The 19,803-nt window shown below is 32.9% G+C and overlaps 2 protein-coding genes across 2 annotated transcripts; one reads left to right on the forward strand and one right to left on the reverse strand.

Annotated features, from left to right (window-relative positions):
* Positions 1-210: 210 nt before the first annotated feature.
* On the reverse strand, positions 211-2,232 carry LOC132046340 (peroxidase 42). Its single transcript, XM_059436938.1, has 4 exons — positions 1,971-2,232; positions 1,688-1,876; positions 1,209-1,374; positions 211-909 (listed from the first exon to the last, which is right to left on the reverse strand). The coding sequence occupies exons 1-4, from the start codon at positions 2,184-2,186 to the stop codon at positions 500-502; spliced, it is 981 nt and encodes a 326-aa protein (XP_059292921.1). The 5' UTR covers positions 2,187-2,232; the 3' UTR covers positions 211-499.
* Positions 2,233-14,558: 12,326 nt separating this feature from the next.
* LOC132046341 (ATP synthase gamma chain, chloroplastic) lies at positions 14,559-16,099 on the forward strand. The gene has a single exon (XM_059436940.1). It carries the CDS (start codon positions 14,740-14,742, stop codon positions 15,871-15,873), a length of 1,134 nt encoding a protein of 377 aa, XP_059292923.1. The 5' UTR covers positions 14,559-14,739; the 3' UTR covers positions 15,874-16,099.
* The last annotated feature ends 3,704 nt before the right edge of the window (positions 16,100-19,803 follow it).

Here is a 19,803-nt window from a genome sequence, read left to right on the forward strand (position 1 = left end):
AATGTTAAGTAAAATTTCTTTTCCCCTTAGTTTATCCAAAATATAAGGGCCCTAATTTGCTTTTCCTGCTTTAACTTTACTGAAGAAGATGCTTCTTTTTGTCAGTGATTCCACCTAAAGTTGCTGGGATCTTTATTTGTACAGTTAAAAAGTGAATCTTTATGCAAGAATCATGTACAAAGAACCATCAGGATTAGCATTCTTGCATAGTAAACACATCAAATTAACACCTCTTTCAATTCAACCATGGCCAAATACCAACATGAAGCTCATTATAACTTAAGAGGGTAGCTAAAACAGTAAATTTTACAAACAGAACATGGAATGTAATGAACATGGTCACCACCACTTTCATGCCCACCACACAAACTTACAACACTTAGATATTAAAACCATCTTATTCCTATCATTTTTCACTGTCCACTCCCTCAACCTATACACAAAGGAAGGGTAAAAGTGATAAATGAGTACAACCACATAGCAAGCAAAGGCAAGATCTTTAGTGGAGCTTGTTGGCAAGATTGCACTGCTTTCTGATTTCACCCTTTGTCCCAGTGAGTGGATTGTTCTCAGAAAGAATAGTGATGGCTCTTGAAAATTCCTTGAAGAAATAATCTTGGCTCTTTGCCATTTTCTTTACATAGGGCTTAGTCCTCTTGTCTGTTGCTAGTTGGTGGTCAACTAACATCAAGCCCTTGTTGTCCAATATGTTCCTGTAGTAGTTGTTGTCTAGCTTCATGGGGGTGCCTCTGTCATTTCTCACATACTGCACAGCCTTTGGGTCTGGAATTGGGTCAGGGCACTTCTTGAGCATGTGGGGTACATGATCTGGGTTCAGCTGAGGGTCTACTTCTGGATACAAACGGTGAACCAACTTCACACAGTGTGTTCTTCCCACACTGTGTGCCCCTGTTCAACAAGACCAAATCACACAAAATTAGCTTTGTTTTTTTTGTCACTCAGATACCAATAAATAAATAAATAAAAGGAGCAGCCCGGTGAAGTAAGCTCCTGCTATGCGCAAGTCCAAGAAGTCTTAAACTGTTTTCAAGGCTTGAACTCATGACCTCTTGGTCACATGGCGAAAACTTTTAACGTTACGTCAAGACCCTTCACTCTCAGATACTAATAGATCCAAGAAAATTGAAGTGCTCTTTTTTTGCTTTTTTATTTTTGTTGGGGGTAAAGGGGGTCTATATGTAGTGTACCTAGCAAGGCAACAACTCCAGGAGTGTTGATTCCAATGTTGGCAAACCTATCAAGAACAACACTCATGCTTTCATTGTGGTCTGGGAGGTGTTGTTCAAGAATATCTGCTCTGCTCTTCCTTCCATCTCTTCTTCCTGTTTTGAGTGGGATGTGTGGCCCTCCTAGCTGTTGAACAAGTCCATTATACATATCACTAGATATTAGTACTAAGTCGGAGTAGTATTTAACCAAACGTAGTATTTAACCAAACTACTTTTTAAAGCCAAAAAAGGAAACACAGACAAATATCTGAGCCTGTCAAAAATACATAAATGGACAAGTAGTCAAGGCCAGGGAGTAAATGTTTGCTCAAAGTGGGAAACTTAATGAACTATTAACTAGACTAAATCCAGATCTACTACTTCAAGTACACATAGAAATAAAGGAAAGAAAGTTTCTTGGAAGTTAAAGATTTTAGTAAGTTATTAGTAAAACTTACAGCAACAATGCCATCTCTACCAGACAAAACAAGAATATCAGAACAGGAAACAACGCCAGGACACTCCCTTTCAACAGCTTCCTTAATAGTCTCAATGTATCTGAAGTTTCTCATACCAAAACTCCTGTCTGTCTCCTTCTCTGACAGCATCCTCCTTGTTGAGTCCAGCAACAATGAAGCATCACATGACTGCACAAAAAAAAAAAAACTGTTCAGTTCTCATTTTTCCATAAAAAGAGCTAAAAAAAAAAAAAGAAGAAAAAGAAGTTTTTTTTTTTTGTACCTCAACAAAGCAGTCATGGAAAATGTTTCTGAGCCAAGAAAATGCAGTGTTCTTGTGGCGTTTGTAGAGAAGCTTGACTTGCTCTCTGATGATTTCTTCAGCTTGAGGGCAAGTGTCCTTGTAGTAGTCCATTACAAGACTAGGACTGTCATCTGCAAAAGCAGAGACAGCTGAAAAGAAGAGGATAGCAAAGAAAAAGAGAAATTTGGAAGCCATTTTTCTTTACTCAGCAGAGACACACTAAAATGGCAGTGGACCTTGTTCTATGGATGATCACTCTGCTGCTTCTTAAATAAGGAAAAAAGTGCTGAAACTGCCCACAAAGAAGGGAAAAGGGTCAAAAATACCCCTCTACTTTGGATAAAGGATTAAAAATATCCTCCAAACTTATTTTGGGTCAGAAATACCTCTCCCATCCTGAAATTTTTTTAAATATACCCGTCTTAATAGAAATTATCCCCCAAAATAACCCGAAATTATTTTTTAGACCCTTTCCATCATTTAAACCCGAACCAACTAAATAATAACCCCATAAGATCCCCTTATTCCCCCAATTCGTAGGTTTGAAGTTTGAGGGAATTGGGGGAATAAGGAGATCTCATAGGTAATTATTAACTTGGGTCGGGTTTAAATGATTGAATGGATTTAAAAAATGATTTCGGGTTATTTTGGGGGGATGATTTCCATCAAGATAGGGGTATATTTAAAAACTTTAAGGATGAGAGGGGTATTTTTGACCCAAAATAAATTCGAAGGATATTTTTAGCCCTTTTTCCAAAGTAGAGGGGTATTTTTGACCCTTTTCCCCACAAAGAAATGATCTTTTTCTTTCCCTTTCTGTATAGCAGTAGTAATAAATACTCCCTCCGTCTCAATTTATGTGGCACCATTTAATTGGGCACGGAGTTTAAGAAATAAAGGAAGACTTTGTTATGTTTACAAAATTGTCCTTAGTTTCGTTGACTTTTCTTCACAATAAGTACATCTTTAAAAGTAAGTGGGACCCAACAAGGGTAAAATAGAGATGATGTCGTCAAAGAGTTGCCAATAAGAACAGGGGACATTCATTTTGAGATGGACTAAAAAGGAAATGGTATCACGTAAATTGGGAAAGAAGGAGTACTTTTCATAGTCACGAAACTCGAAATCATGGTCAAAAACATATCTGAACTACCACTTTTTCTCTAATTTCACACTCTAAGTATTAGTTTTTCGTTTTTCTTACCTGAATTATCACCATTATGTATTAAAACACACCTGGTTGAATAGACGGTAATGGTTCAGGTAGGAAAAGGGAACAATATAGTTGGCCTAGTCAGCTTTGATGTGTGTTTTAATATATAAATGGTGATAGTTTAGATAGGAAAAGAGAATAATTGATAATTTAATATATAACTCGCGAAAAAGTGATAGCTTAAATGTGTTTTTGACCATTATCTACATAAAACTTACTTTTAACATTCTTTGATTAATTCGTATTCACATTACGTAAAGTTCATTAAAAAAATTACTCCATCTTTTATAGGAATCTTTTCTATTTTCAAGAGTTGAATTGAAGACCTTTTAATTAAGGCTGCAGGAATTTAGCTACTAATGTAGTTTTTCCCTATCTACTAAACTATATGCTTGTGCTTGATCATGTAAATCCCGACTCTTAAGTAGTTCCTGACCGACAAGTATGATGGGAAATTTTAGCAAATAACCACATTCATGGGAAAACATTTTTGATTTTATTTCCTCTCATCCTATCCGATTTTGGTATTACAAAAGACTATGTTGAGTTTATTTATTTATTCCTTTCATGTTGCCTGTTAGTTTAGGTTCACTTGGATACTTGCGTACATTTCAATCAAGTCTTGCTTTCAACCCCACATTTGATTTCCACCCACTTTAATATTTTGTAATAAAACCATTAATATATTATATTTTAGATTCTATCTAGGAAAATTAGATATTGTGGATAATAAATTCATAGCACAACCAATAAATTATTAGCAACCATATGATATTCTTTTTGGTACCGTTTGTCGTCTGCACGGAAGACAGTGCTTGAAAGCAGGAGGTATCATCACGTGATGTTGCGGTAAAAAAACAAGTCAAATATCAAATTTTAAAAAAAATATATGAACATTGGACGGGAAATTTATGAACTCAGCAGTATGCTCTAATTTTTACTTATATCAAATAAATTTACTAAATATTTATACATAGTTTACTGTAAACCCAATTATTCAAGTATATAACTTAATGTCATCGTAAGCACATATAAACTTCAAAATTTTAATTCCGCTAGAACTCAGGCTACTGTAATTGAAAATTATAAAATTCTACGACAAATTGCCAAATGTAATTAATCTTTGACTCATCAAAGGGAGAAAACAAGAGTTGGAATCATCTTTGCATGGACACTTGTATGTGGGAGGGATATCCACATGGCAACTGGTACTATATTTCTGCATTATATAGGATATAGATGGTGGTTGAGAAGCTTTAGTCCATGTGGGACATTTAAGGGGCCATTAAGAAGAAAAATAAGTACATTAAATGACACTTATTTAGGAAGCACTCATATATTATCCCAAAAAGGAGAAATGCATTATTGACTTGAATGATTACAACTATACGCTACTAAAGCTTACACTCTTAGGGTCGTTTGGTGTGAAGGATAAGCAAAAATAATTCCGAGATAAAATTTTAGTCCCTTCATATTTCATGTTTGGTTAAAATAAAAATTCGGGATAAATAATTCCGGAATTGTAGCGTTATTTTATCCCACCTTGAGGGTGGAATAACTAGTTATCCCGAGATAAGTTGTTTCCCAACCAAACGAGCCCTTAGGGGTCGTTTGGTTGGGAACAAATCTGGAACTATATTGATGGAATTATAATATAGAAAATTAAATAATGATGAGTTTATTGAGTGAATAAATTTTATTTGTTGGATTAAAAATGGTATGAGGATTGAGGTATACGTATTTTGTTTAATTCGAATAAATTAGGACAAACTTTTTCTTTAATTGTAACCTTGTCTTTATTAAAAGATTCCGGAAGAAAAGCCTTGACGAAGGGTAAATGTGTCATATTGTTATTTTACTCATATTGTTATTTTATACGAGTATAATCTTAAAAGTATTATTGGACATGAGAGTTGTATTACAAAAATAATACCACGATTATGGTATAAAAATTTATAATTCTGAAATAAAAAATTATAGCAAAATATAACATTAAATATTCTCATAATTTATTCCCGAAATTATAATACCTTATTCGAGCAACCAAACAAGATATCCACAAGAGTTCAACTTTTACTATTACCACTTCTCCTTTCGTGATTTTCGAATGTACAACAACAACAAATATACCTAGCGTTCCCATAAGTGAAATCAGGGGAGGGTAGAGTTACACAGACCTATTCCTATCTTGTGAAGGTAGAGAGGTTATTTTCAATTTCAATAAACAGGAGCCAGGAAAATAAATAAATCTGAAAAATACGAAAGTGAAAGAAGTTCTAATAAAAACACTAACAAGAGAAATATTGACAGTGAGATAAGCGCAATTGCATACTCTTCCTTTTGAGGTGAATAGCATTCTCTGAAATATTAGTGAATCTGATGAATTGGCATATTAGTTTTTTACATCTTTATATATATATATATATATATATATATATATATATATATATAAAGTAAAACACAAAAACTTTTGTAATTAACGTAGTTGATTATCTATATAATACGACGTAATATGTTTTTTAGGGTCTGTTGGGAAAGCCACCTGTTAATTGGAATTGGTGTAATTACTTGGGTAGTAATTACACAACCTAGTAATTACACAATATTGTAATTATAACGATCTGTTTGGTTAATTTAATTATAGTGTAATTACAAACGTGGTGTTGTTTGGTTGTATAAGTGTAATTACACAGTTTGTTTAATTTTTTTAATTTTTTTTTATCAAAATTAATATTAAAAAACATGTGCCTTTATAAATGATATTAAATTAGTTATTTAATAACACATTGTTTCTTGAAAGTATATTAATTAATAATAATATATTTGTAACTAATATTGTAAAAAATAATTGATATATATTTTTTAAATTAATAATATTTTAATTATAATTAATTATAAAACGTAAAAGCAGAATTTTTTTGTGAGAACATCATGGATGGGATCTTTGACAATAAAAATAATATTTATAAATATAATGCCCTAACATTACTCAAATGTTTGACAAAAAAAATCTATCAACTTTAAGTGAAAAATAAACAACATACAATATAAAATAACAAGTCAATAGCACTAAAGAAAATAAATTAAAATAAAAAATATAACGTAAATTCAAAATTCAAAAGAAATTTTTTAACATAATACTCTTACGTCAAATTTCAACATTACATAAGTAAGTTTCAACGTGACTTAAGTAAATATAATTCAAAAGAAAGGAAAAATAAAGTCTATAACCTCATTCATAATGAAATTCTACTTTAATAAAGTCACTCATTATATGTCAAGTTTATTAATGACTCATTCTTTCTAATATTAAGAAGTGTAGTTTCAAAAATTAAAATAATAGCACGGTTATGCTAAATTAATAAAATAAAAAAGAACACGAACAATTACATGGAACCACAAGAAGTAAAGGTTGGATTGAGAAAAAAGGAAATGAAAGATAAATAATATAAAAATAAAAATATATTTTAAAAATAAAAATAATTTAAAAGTAAAAATAAAAAACAAATTTAAATAATAGAAATAAAAATAAATTAAAAAAGAAAAGAAATTAAAATAAAACAAAAAAAAGAAACTAAAAAGAATCCCATTTACAAGATTATACCCAATTACTCAAAGAACAAATTACACTCTCTTAATTACATCCAATCCTCACCTAACTATCTAATTACTTGATCAAATAAATTGACCAAATTACATCCAATTTTAATTACTTGGGTGGCTTTCCAAACAGGCCCCTGAGTATAAACCGAGAAGTACCGATTCAATCTAATTTTAATGAGTTAAAAATGTCCTTCAGTCCCAGTGCTTTTGTCATACTAATGAGCACCGACACTATGATGAGCAGAGCAAGTGACATGATAGGGGGTCCCATTGCTCGGCGCTTAAGCAACGTAGCTTAGTGGTTGACCCTACTTATCCCTTCTGAATACGACAATTATAGGAGTAATATTTTATTTAAACTTTTAAATTCAAATAGATATTTCTTTGGGCCATAAATTTTTGTCCAGAAAATGATCAAAATGGTCTTTAATGTATGTTTTCTATTTCATGTGGTCCTTAACGTATAAAGATGATATAAATGGTCCTCAATATATTCGAAAAAAAAGTGATCAATTTGGTCCTAAATCATATACTATAAGTAAAGACAATTGCTATTTTTGCAGTTAAAATAAAGAAAAAAGACATCATTTGACCCCTAAACTCGACACGAAAACTACCGATTCAATCTAAATTAAATATCCCCCTGAAGAAAGGTGAGTTATGAAAATGAAAGGAGAAAAAACACTCCTGATTCAATCCCTTCTAATTAGATGACAATTTATTATACGTAATTATACTTTTTAAATATTTTATTTTTCCTTTTTTATTCTTTTCTCTTTCTTCTTCTTTCTCTCTTTTCTCTTTCTTATCCTCCACCACCACTACTACACCTTCACTTAATTTCAGTCAAGAAATTAAGCACCATTACTACACCTTCCTCCACCACCACTACCACACCTTCCTTTTTTATTCTTTTCTCTTTTCTATTTCCATTTTAAATTAACTTTTTCCTTTTCTTTCTTCTTCTTTTCTCTTTCTCCTTCTTCTAACCCCAGCAACCCCCCCCCCCCCGCCCTGACCCTTCATTCTCCTTCTTCCCCATCCTCCCGTTGTATCTGCTCTCTATCCTCATCTTCTTTCTTCTTCTTTTTTTAATTTTTTTCCTTTCTTTTTCTAGATAAATTGAATAGAGCAAATTTAATATTACACGTCGCGCGTAACACCCATACCCGCAACATTTTATTATGGGCTACCAGTAATCGTCCCATTAGAGGGCTACCTTGTAAGTTCATTGAAGCTGGACGTGATTCAAATTTCGCGGAAATTACATTAACATTTGCTCGTTATTTTTTCCGAATTTGAATGGAAATGGAAAGGTCCAAGTAGAACTGAACGAGAATTTTTCAATGAAATCAAAAAATATGAAGTAGAAAGGAAATAAAAACAAATAAATTAAAATGGAGCCCCGGTATGTTCTTCATCATTGTTTAAAAACAATGAAGAAATTGCACGAACTACCCTTCAAATGGAATTCAAATGGACTACGGTGTGGCCTTGGTGGGTGGGCGTATAGTTAATGTTGAAAAAAATGTGATTTAGGAATTTTAATAATTGATTAGGAATTAATTAATGTGGAAATGTGATTAATAAATGAAAATCTTTGATAAAGATGGGATTTTTTAGTTGAGTTGTTTTAAGGAGGTGGTGGTTATGGTGGTGGTGGAGGTCGTGGTGGCGGCGGCAGCGGCGGCGGTGGTTGCTACAAGTGTGGTGAGGATGAGAAGAAAGAAGAAAAAAGAGAAAAGGGAAAGAATGAAGAAGAAAGAGAAAAACTAAATAAATAAAAATAATTAAAAAAATATTTAATGACGTGGATCAATCACTGCTAACACCACCCAAATCTCAACCTTTGCAGTTATTAAATAAATAACTTAAACTAGTTCTTGGCATCTTCCTTTTCTCTAAAAATAAACCGACATCTTCCTCCATACATACTCTACTCAGTTCAATTAAAGACATTCCAGACTTACTTCTATACTGTGTTGAATATATTCACCATAAAATTACAATTCGCTTCCAGACCTGCCCTTGAACAGAAAATTCTCCCGTGACTCTTTCAAATTAAGATTAGGAATTTTAATATGGGTTCTGAAAATCGAATTGAAGGATACAAGAAGCTACCTTTGTTTTGTAATTTGATATCCCATGTGCAATGAACATGTCGAGGGGCTCCATCTATTTTTATAGCAAAAATAGCGATTGTCTTTACTTAATGACTTAGGATCAAACTGATTAATTTTTAGAATACGTTAAGGATCATTTTATTATGTTCATACATTAAGCACCAAATGAAACTAAAACAAATTCATTAAGGACCATTTTGATTATTTTCTCAAATTTTGTCTTTTCAACATTTTTACCGATGCTGTAAAAAGAATCTTAATCATAACAGTACTTTTATATGCACTTCCTTTTATTTCTCTTTAAACATCTCAGTTTATTAAGTGATACTCCCTCCAATTCGCAGGAATGCCTTACTTCGTGGTGGTCTCTAATTTTTGCCTCTCAAATTGTTAGTCTTTAATTTTTTACCTTCGGCTATTTTAGTGGCTGAAAATATCCTGACATTCGGAGTTCGAATCCCAACCAAGTCAGAAAAAATCGCAAGGCAAGATTTCATAATAAACTATGTCTATTCGGGGTAAAGTTATGTGTTAAGACATAGTTCTGCAGAAATTAAAGGCCACCGATTTGAGGGGAAACAATTAAAGACCAATCCGCGCAATTTTTTGTTTTAAAATGTTTGTCTGGTTTTGACTCGACACGGAGTTTAAGATAGCAAATAAGACTTTTGAATTGAGTGGTTGTTAACTAAATAGAATGCATCAAAATGCGTTTTAATCTTGTGGTCTTTAAGTATATCATGCAAAAATTTAAAATTAAAGAGTTGTCAAAAAAGAAAAATGTCTTTCTTTTCTTAACAGAATAAATAGGAAAGTGAGACAAATATTTTGAAACGGAAGGACTATTATCTTGAAATTTCACTTGCAACAGTTCAACTTATATAAATTTTAAATTCCAAGAAAATCTTCTGAAGTTCATCTGACTATTTCTAAATTACTTTCCCGCCCCACATTTTCAAGCCATGAGCATATGACTACTTCCTCAACGATTTTGCAGCGCCGGCTATACTCTAAACAGAAGCCACAGAGTGGCTGTCCATCAGCTTTTCAGTTGGGCTTTTTTCTTTTTTGGGCTTTAGATATCAGAAGTCCAGACGAATTTTTTGGACTTTTGAGTATATATGTTGGGTAAGAAGTTCAGGGACTTTGACATTGGTCGTTTACTCCAAACTAGTGAAATGGCATCCTCGCACTCAGGGGCGGATCTATGTAGGAGCGTGGGAGTGCCACGCCACCCGGACGCCTCAGTTGAAACTCTATGTATATATGTGTATATGTACATATCCGTTAAATACTAATCATGCCACCCGGAATGCTAAGTAAGTCCACGGAGCAAGTGGCCGAGCGCCATGTATCCCTCCCCAGGGACGTGAGTTCGAACCCTCGCTGCATAACTACTATTGGCTCTTCCTTATCAGTAAATTCTTCCAACAAATCCTTTCTCTTCTCTCAAATTTTCTCCTCTCTTCGTCAAATTTTTAATAATCTTTCCTTTCTGCACTAGCTACTCTTCACTTGCTATTTTTTACATATTTTTTTTTAAAGTGGTTTAACAAAATATAAAAGAAAAGGGTGTGTTGAGTCTTGGTTCACGCTGATTAGGAAAAAAATCTTCCTTATGTTATAGAAATTATGCTTGTAATCTTAAGTTGATGTACCAATATGAGCATGATTTTTTTTATATAATATTTGGAAAAATATTTGTCTATTTGTCTATGTAACCGAAAAGACAAATAATCTAAATGGCAGCCTAAAATTGATCAAACCGATAAAAAGTTTACTCTATTTGGACTATGTAAATTGCAATATGTCCACTTGCATAATAAAGTGGTACCCGGAACCTCCAAATCCTGGATCCGCCTCTGATCGCACTGTATAATTTTTAGTGTTCTCGAGAGATGTAAGTTCTCCAATCAGGCAATGAAGTGAACTATCGCAAAGCTATGTTTGTTTTAATTGAAGTAGGTACCAGCGGGCTTGCGTAATATAATCTATATATAATATAAAGTTAGGCATAGACAAGGTGATGTGACACCTCTTTATGGCCTCTATTACTATTTATTTATTTTTTTGTGGTTTTTTTTGCCCTTTTCTCCTAATACTTTTGTTTAAGTTATTTTTAAAAATCTAAAAATGGCTAAATAATTACATTATTAAAGGAGGAGGAAATAATTGCAATATTAAATGAGCAGACAGAACCTAAATGTCTGAGTATGGCCATGAATGTGTATTAACTCATATGCCTCTTCATACTCATTGCTAATTTTTTATTAATAATAAATTAATAAAGGGAATACACAAGAACCCAATTAATATTGAGCTGAAAATGCACGTTTGATTGAGCTTAATTAGTCAATTAATATTGTCCATTATGATCCTTGAATTCTGGTGGTAATGGTGGATAGATTCTTCAATTCATTATCATTTTTTTTTCTATCCATAAAGCTTCAACCCTTTGGGCTGCATTTTATCAAAACATTGACCATTATTTTTTAGTTTCCTTTTGTGATTCTCAAGTTCATGCAAAGAAGCAAAGAGTTCACATGTTCCTCTTTGTGCTATGCTCGATTTTAGACAAGTAACTTATCTATTTCTTTCCTCATTATTACCAATTGTTTATTCTCTTAAACTCCCTCTCTCTTTCATCTTAATATAATAATGTTTTGTCACGTCTTTTCAATGATTCAGATATTTTTTCTTCTTCTTCTTTCTTACTTTCTCGATTGTATATGAATTTTAAATTTTTGATGTGTATTTGAGATTTTTTTTTTCAATTGAAAACACCGGAATTTGTAATGTCAATTGTTATTATTCATTTCTACATTTTTATGTTTTATATTTTTGTTGATCTTAGTTGGGAATATTGTATTTTTGAATTGTGTTTGAAGCGTTTTGCTGCTTGAATCATAGAAAGTTGGAATCTCAATTATGCTTAGTATGTTAGTTTTTGATGCTTTCTTTTTTGATGCTTTCTTTCCCAATTTTTGGTTTCATTTACTTGGTTTTGTGTTTTTTTGCAGGTTGATGATTGGTCGGTATGTGTAATTGTAACATCTGAATTATTTTGTAGTTTGGGGATATCATTACGCCGTCTTCTTTTTGACCTTTCCTAGAGCACTTGTGATTTGAAGGACGTTCAAAGGCGTTCAAAGTCACGAGAAATGGTAATTGATACATCATTGCCTTTTGAATGAAATTTTGATTGATCAAATTACTATTTAATTTACAAATTATCTCTCTTTCGACCAAAATAATAATAATAATGCCTACAGATTTAATTTCACATGAAAAAGAACTGAATGTCAATAGCTTCATGTTTATAGGAGGACTGTTAAAATGGTTCGAGAAGCTATTAGAAAAAAGAAATTTACTTTTTAAATTTTAAGAAAAAATTAGTGACAAATAAAATTAAAATAAGTTAGATCATTTTAGAAGGGATAACAAATGCTAACTATAAATTAAAAATTAGGAATCACAAATAAGGAGAGAGTATCAAAGAAAAGGAAGAAACGATTTAGAAAAACTTTGAAAAATAGAACCCTTGCCCTATAATAGAGAAACAAAATATAAAAGTCACAACTTATATTCATGTATAAAAATTTGACCATCTAACAAAAATTAAAAAAAAAAACAAATAAATACTAATTGCACACCAAATATCATTTACTATAGTTGGAGAAAATTTATTACAGGATTCTAATGTTTCTAAAAGCATTTAAAATATGCTCATACAAAAAAGACTGTAGGAAAGAAATTTTGTGGGTTTTTCTTTCAGTGTTTTACTTGCCTAATTATTTTTAGTATGATATTGATAGACATGAGGTTTTATATATGAGAATGCAACTTCACGGTTCTTCCACATGGATTAAATTTAACAAAAAATATATATAAATTATAGATAATTTTTCACAAAATAACCGCACGAAGCGCGGCCAAATTCACTAGTTGTAACTAAGCTTGAAATACTGCTCTCTTTTTTTTCATTTTTTTCCCCTGGAGTTGAATGAATCGAAGAGTTCCAATCCTTCTAATGTATAATAATGTTTAGTCTCACTGAAAAGGCCGTGGAGGCCCTTGAGAAAACTACTCCCTTCGTTTCACTGGATGTGTCACTCATTCTTTTAGTATGTTCTAAGTGGTATATTTTTATATTAAAACTTTTCACTCTAAATAAACTTTCAATTTACCATTAATGATATGTTTTTACAGCTACATCTCATTCTTTCTTAAAATATGTTTTTTTTTTTTTTTTGGTAACTTAAAATATGTTTTTAGTCAAACATTATCATATAAACTGGCCCAAAGTAAATATAATCAGTGTTCAATAGCCAAAAGATTTTCAAAAGATCGGGTATGTCTTGAGGAGTTCATATCTTAAATTTGGAATGATTTGGTGAAGGTTTTTGGGTGATTTTAGTGGAGATTTACAATTGGGTTAACATGAAGATGATGAACAATTTTATTTTTTTTTAAATTAAAGATAATTTTTTAATTCTGAATTTATTTATTTTTTAATTCAGAAAATAAAAATATGTTAACAAAAGGGTAATTACGCATCATTTGTGTAGCAGCAAGGGTATATATGCACCAATTTTTTAACGAGAGTTATATCTGCTCTAAATCCCAAAATTGAGGGGTATTCGCCCCTACACAATGCCTATTTAAAGAGAATAGGAGACCTTTTCTAGACCTCATATTACTCAATAAATAACCAGACCCATTAGAGAAAGAGATTCCACAAAGACTAAGCTAGTGTTGCTAAATGTGGTCTCTAAATCAAGCTCATTAATTAGAAAGAAAGTTAGTAATGAGTTCATAGGTTGAATAGGCGCCCCACCTAATAAATTAATCTTTCGAATTAGACTAAAAAAATCACATGTAGCGTTTGCCGAACACAACTCCATATCAATACTCTTTTGTTTTCGAACTGAGCATCATATAATTATTTCCTTCGACGTCCTAACATTCATAGTAATCGTACAACAATTTATCCTAAGAAAACTCAACTTGAAACCCAAAGTTCAGACTGCAACCACAAGCCATTAACGAAATTTTAATTTCTTAACCTCTCAAATTTTGTCTCAAATGGAGAAAATAATAAGGGCATGAAATATCTGAGACTCACAAATCGATCGACGAATATCCCATAAGAGAGGTTATTCAATGGGGTCACATAGGGACGGACACTGATGACCGTAAACATTCTCATCACAACATTTTTAAAGGTATTGTTTGCACTGTGCACTTCAATTATTTTATCAACTTGTTACTAGTTTCTATTAGCACGTATTCCGAATAATTCTGTCCATCAGAGTTTAGATATATTGTGAAAAAATTCACCTAACGATATTATCTCTGCTGGGATTTGAATTATGATCTTTCATAATTTTCATGCAGTTCACTAATTACTAGGCCACACGTCCACGCATTTTTGGGCAGTCGTTATAAGGAATAAATGTATAAAAGAAATTTTTTGAATTATAAGTAAGAAAACTTTAAAAAAAAAATCTTACTACTTCCAAAAGTAGCAAATCAAAAGTTTTCTTTCATTCACAACCGCAATCTCCAACGGTCTAAATCCTTATCCTAAAACCTCATCCGATTGCCCCTTCCCTCCACCTCTCATTCCCTCCTTTTCCCTTCACCCCACACCACCAAACATCAAGATTTTCACCATTGTGATAAGAATAACAAAGACCCTCAAACAAAAGCCAATCTTTATCTCCCACTTCCCTCTTTCTCTTCCTCTTTGGCTGGCTTCTTTGCTCCTCCATAGCAGACACATTCTTCTTTGAGCTAAAAAAAAACCATGTCTTGCTCAAATTTGACAATGTTGGTGTCCTCAAAACCATCTCTTTCTGACTCCTCTGCACTTTCTTTCCGCTCTTCTGTCAGCCCTTTTCAGCTTCCTAACCATAGCTCATCAGGCCCTTCAAACCCCTCAAGATCATCATCAGTCACCCCTATTCACTGTAGTCTTCGTGACCTGCGTGATCGAATTGATTCTGTCAAGAACACCCAGAAAATTACTGAGGCTATGAAGCTTGTGGCTGCTGCTAAAGTCAGAAGAGCTCAAGAAGCTGTGGTGGGTGCTAGGCCTTTCTCTGAGACTTTGGTTGAGGTCCTTTACAACATCAATGAGCAGCTTCAAACAGATGACGTTGATGTTCCCCTTACCAAAGTAAGACCTGTCAAGAAAGTGGCTTTGGTTGTTGTCACCGGTGACCGTGGTCTTTGTGGTGGTTTTAACAACTATCTCATCAAGAAAGCTGAGGCCAGGATTAAAGATTTGAAAGCTCTTGGCATTGATTACACTATTATTAGCGTTGGCAAAAAGGGTAATTCTTATTTCCTCCGCAGGCCTTACATTCCTGTAGACAAATTTCTTGAAGGAAGCAATCAGCCCACTGCTAAAGATGCTCAGGCCATTGCTGATGATGTTTTCTCACTTTTTGTGAGTGAAGAGGTTGACAAGGTTGAGCTTTTGTACACAAAGTTTGTGTCTTTAGTGAAATCTGAGCCAGTGATTCACACCTTGCTTCCATTGTCACCGAAGGGAGAGATTTGTGACATCAATGGGAACTGTGTTGATGCAGCTGAAGATGAGTTCTTTAGGTTGACAACAAAGGAAGGGAAATTGACAGTGGAAAGAGATGTTATGAGGACACAGACATCTGATTTCTCAGCAATCTTGCAATTTGAGCAGGACCCTGTTCAGATTCTTGACGCCTTGCTGCCACTTTACTTGAACAGTCAAATCTTGAGGGCATTGCAGGAGTCATTAGCCAGTGAGCTTGCTGCTAGGATGAGTGCCATGAGCGCTGCATCAGACAATGCAAATGACTTGAAGAAGAGCCTATCTAGAGTGTACAACAGAAAGCGTCAGGCGAAGATTACAGGAGAAATATTGGAGATTGTTGCTGGAGCAGATGCCTTGGTTTAAGCATCGTACCATCCCTGCAATTGTGCTTCTCTGTAGGTACAATAATGAAGTGTAGACAAATTTTATTTTCTGCTTCTCAACCTCGTACAGACTTTGTGCACAAGATGAGAACCGCATTATATTTTGTACACAAGGCCAGACCAAAACATATATTTGTATCTCAATTTTTCCTGCTATATTTGTAAAACATGAATAATTGAAAGCCTGAAAATTTCACTTCCTCGTATAGCTTTCTTATTATATAGTGTCAAACTATATAGATAAGTTAAAGCGCAAGAGATGAGTTATAGATAAGTTATAGATATAAGCGCAAGAGATGAGTTATAGATAAGTTACAGATATTTTCTGCTTCTCAACCCCGTACAGACTTTGTGCACAAGATGTGAACCACATTATATTTTGTACACAAGGTCGGACCAAAACTTATATTTGTATCTCAATTTTTCCTGCTATATTTGTAAAACACGAATAATTGAAAGCCTGAAAATTTCACTTCCTCGTATAGCTTTCTTATTATATAGTGTCAAACTATATAGATAAGTTAAAGCGCAAGAGATGAGTTATAGATAAGTTACAGATATTTTCTGCTTCTCAACCCCGTACAGACTTTGTGCACAAGATGAGAACCACATTATATTTTGTACCCAAGGTCGGACCAAAACTAATATTTGTATCTCAAATTTTCCTGCTATATTTGTGAAACATGAATAATTGAAAGCCTGAAAATTTCACTTCCTCGCATAGCTTTCTTATTATATAGTGTCAAACTATATAGATAAGTTAAAGCACTCATGCCATACTATAGTGTATCTTAGAGCTTCACCAAGAAATATATTGGTAGATTAAACATGGATACACCACAAGTCTAGCAGACTAAACTTTCATCAACCAGTAACACTTTTAGAATGTGACTTAAGTTTTGTGTTACTAGAGGCAGGAGAAGGCTCACATAGAAATTAAAGGCCAAACCATTTCAACTTCTGGAAAGATAATAAATCTTTGAAGAAGATTCAACTGAACTGGCAGGAAACTGGAAAACCTAGCTGAAACTAAGTTGACAAACAGACAGTTAAGCTTCTCCCATCTCCAACAAACAGGAAACTCAGAACTGGAAAAGAAGGAAAAGCATATAGGAGTAGCTTGTATGAAGTATGTTCAGAGTTATACTTTTGTACGCATATATTAGAGTTGAAAGAAAAGAGCCTGCATGGATGTGCAGCTTTGGATCAGCCAGTTAGAAAGAATGAGGAATTACTAGCATCGAACTCAAAGAGTTTCCAGGTAAAATTTCAATCTTCGAATTGCTAAAAGAGGCAATATCTAATTCCATCTCATACATGAGTAGCATAGACTTTTAGCAGTAGAAACTGATGAATTGTGTTAATACCGGATTAGATTCATGAGGTAAAAAAAAAAAAAAGAAAAAAGATTACAAAGCTGACCATTATAAGCCTGATAATTCAATGAAGGCAAAGAACATTAAAGATTGGACGGACTGATCCACTTTCAGTACAGCGTGAACAATAACTTTATATATTGAGCAAAACAATGTTTGATGAAAAGTATTGCAGGGCATATGTTTGGTCCCAATTGAACTTTCTTCCATGCTCAGATCTGCTCAGATTCATTCTATTCCTCAGGCCATATTATCCTGAATTCTCGAAGCATGAAGGTGACAATACTTTGAGAGAAACCATTCAATAAGAGCATGGTCATATTTGCACAAACTATATATCAATATGCATGAAAAAACAGTACCATGAATTCACATAAGTGCCTGATTATAATTACATAACCATATCAAGTCATCAAAGAATGAACTGCAATTGTTCATTTTGACTGCTCTGTATTATCTGAAATCTTAGGCAATAAATTCACCAACTTAATAGAGACACATAGCGCCATTAAATGCATTTCCTATCACAACATTCATTCAAGTTAAACTAGTATATTCTCTCTCTTACTATTACTATTTGGAATTAGAGTCAAACAATTTTTTCTTTTAACTACATTTTTTTTACCTTCTTACTATTTGTTAATTACTATAAACTATTGTAACTTTTAGTAGTACTAATTTTTAGATAGTTTCTAAAAATGTAGATTGTTTTTGAAAAACTAAAGAGAAGTGAGATCCAAAGTTAAATAATCTGATCCTAGTACTTGGAACCCCTTCCTTCTTTTTTAAACAGAAAGCATTAAACACAATTAGCAACTGAGATAAGTATCAAACAGCACTTAATTCACATTGATTAACAGTCAAGACCATTAAACATAAATAAAGCAGAATATATCACCTTATTGATGTAAAAACAATCTACGTACAAGGTAAATACACTACTTACATCAATTCTAAGCCCCATAAACTAAGCACCCCAAAAAAAAAAAAAAAAAAAAACATAACAGGTAATAGAAAAAAGTTAAATTCAACAAAACCCCTTAATAGCAATAGTGGATTAGATGGTAACGAGAGAGGGGTCATGATTTGGTTGAGAGAAAATGGGTGCAACGGCACTGAGCTTCTTTCTTTGAAGGCAACAAGGGCGGTTGTTATTAATCTTCAAATTAAAGCAAGGAATTCCCTCCATGTTTGGTGCTGGCTGTGAAACTTGGATTTCTGAAGTGGGTATTTGGTGGTACATTGAGATTAGAGTTTGAGCATCGTTAAATCTTGATTTAGCAGTGATTTTGGAATTCCTGATTTGGGCCAAAGCACCTGGTTTCAGGTATGTATAATACGATGGCATTGAAGATCTCAAATATTTGCTTCTCATCTTTGATTTCATTTTTATTTGTGGGGAATTGGGGAAGAGCGGGTTTTGGATGAATGAAGAAGGGAAAAAACGTGGAAATGGGGGGGTTTTGAAATAAGGAGCGCTGGAAAAGCGGGAAAATGGTCACAAATTTTGATAGAAGGCGGTTAAAGGTGAAGCCTTTTGGCTGTCCTTCTCGACATTTTTGGGAAATTTGAATACTCAATTTCTATCTAGTACTGTAGAGCCTGTTTGGATGGGCTTAAAAAAAAGAACCAAAAATAAATAAATTGGGGTAGTTTAATTTTTTTTTTTTATTTATAAGCCTTTCTTTTTTAAAAATAAAACAGCAACTTATTTTTTGAGCTTATTTTAAGCACAAAATGGCTTATAAAGGTCGCTAAAATTCACTCAAAAAAGCGAAAACAATTTATAAAAGCTTAGCCAAACAGGCTTGTAATTACTTTTTCTTTTAGCCCCTCATTGTTTGCATTTAATGAAAATCTTAATTTAAATATTCAAATCTCAATTATCAATTGTTGTTATTTATTTTTTAAGTCTCAATTAATTAGGCTTAATACATAGGTAGTCCCTTAAATTTACCAGGATATTCTATTTAGACACTTCAACTAAATCATGTTTCAATTGAACACTTCAACTCCTAATAATCTGTTTCAATTAGATACTTTCGATTTAAATTTTAGGGGAGAAAATTGTGTTTTTTCATTCGTCTATTAGGTAGTCAAGTTAACCACATAAAAAATGTCATTCATTTAATTATAATCATTCGCCTCAACAAGCCGTAAAACCCCAAGCATTTTTTACTTGAGGTTGATGCATATAATTAAAGGAGATCACATATTTTATGTGGCTAACTTGAATACCTAATAGATTAATAAAAAGACATGCAAAAAGAAATTTAAAATTTGAACCAAAAGTATTTAATGGAATATCCTAACAAACTTAAGGGGCTGATTATGTATTAAGCCATCTAATTATTCATATCAAGTCCTTTTTTTACAATCACTTAATGGGTCTGAATAAATCTAAATGACTGAGATATATAAGAAAACCTTAATATCATTAAGATGTTTATTCATAGATTTTTACAAGTATGACAATTCACCTACTCCATCCATTTTCATTGCTAACCGTCTGTGCCCACCAGTAGCAGTTACCA

Source organism: Lycium ferocissimum, chromosome 2 (genome assembly GCF_029784015.1).
Source record: "Lycium ferocissimum isolate CSIRO_LF1 chromosome 2, AGI_CSIRO_Lferr_CH_V1, whole genome shotgun sequence".
NCBI classification, from domain to species: domain Eukaryota; kingdom Viridiplantae; phylum Streptophyta; class Magnoliopsida; order Solanales; family Solanaceae; genus Lycium; species Lycium ferocissimum.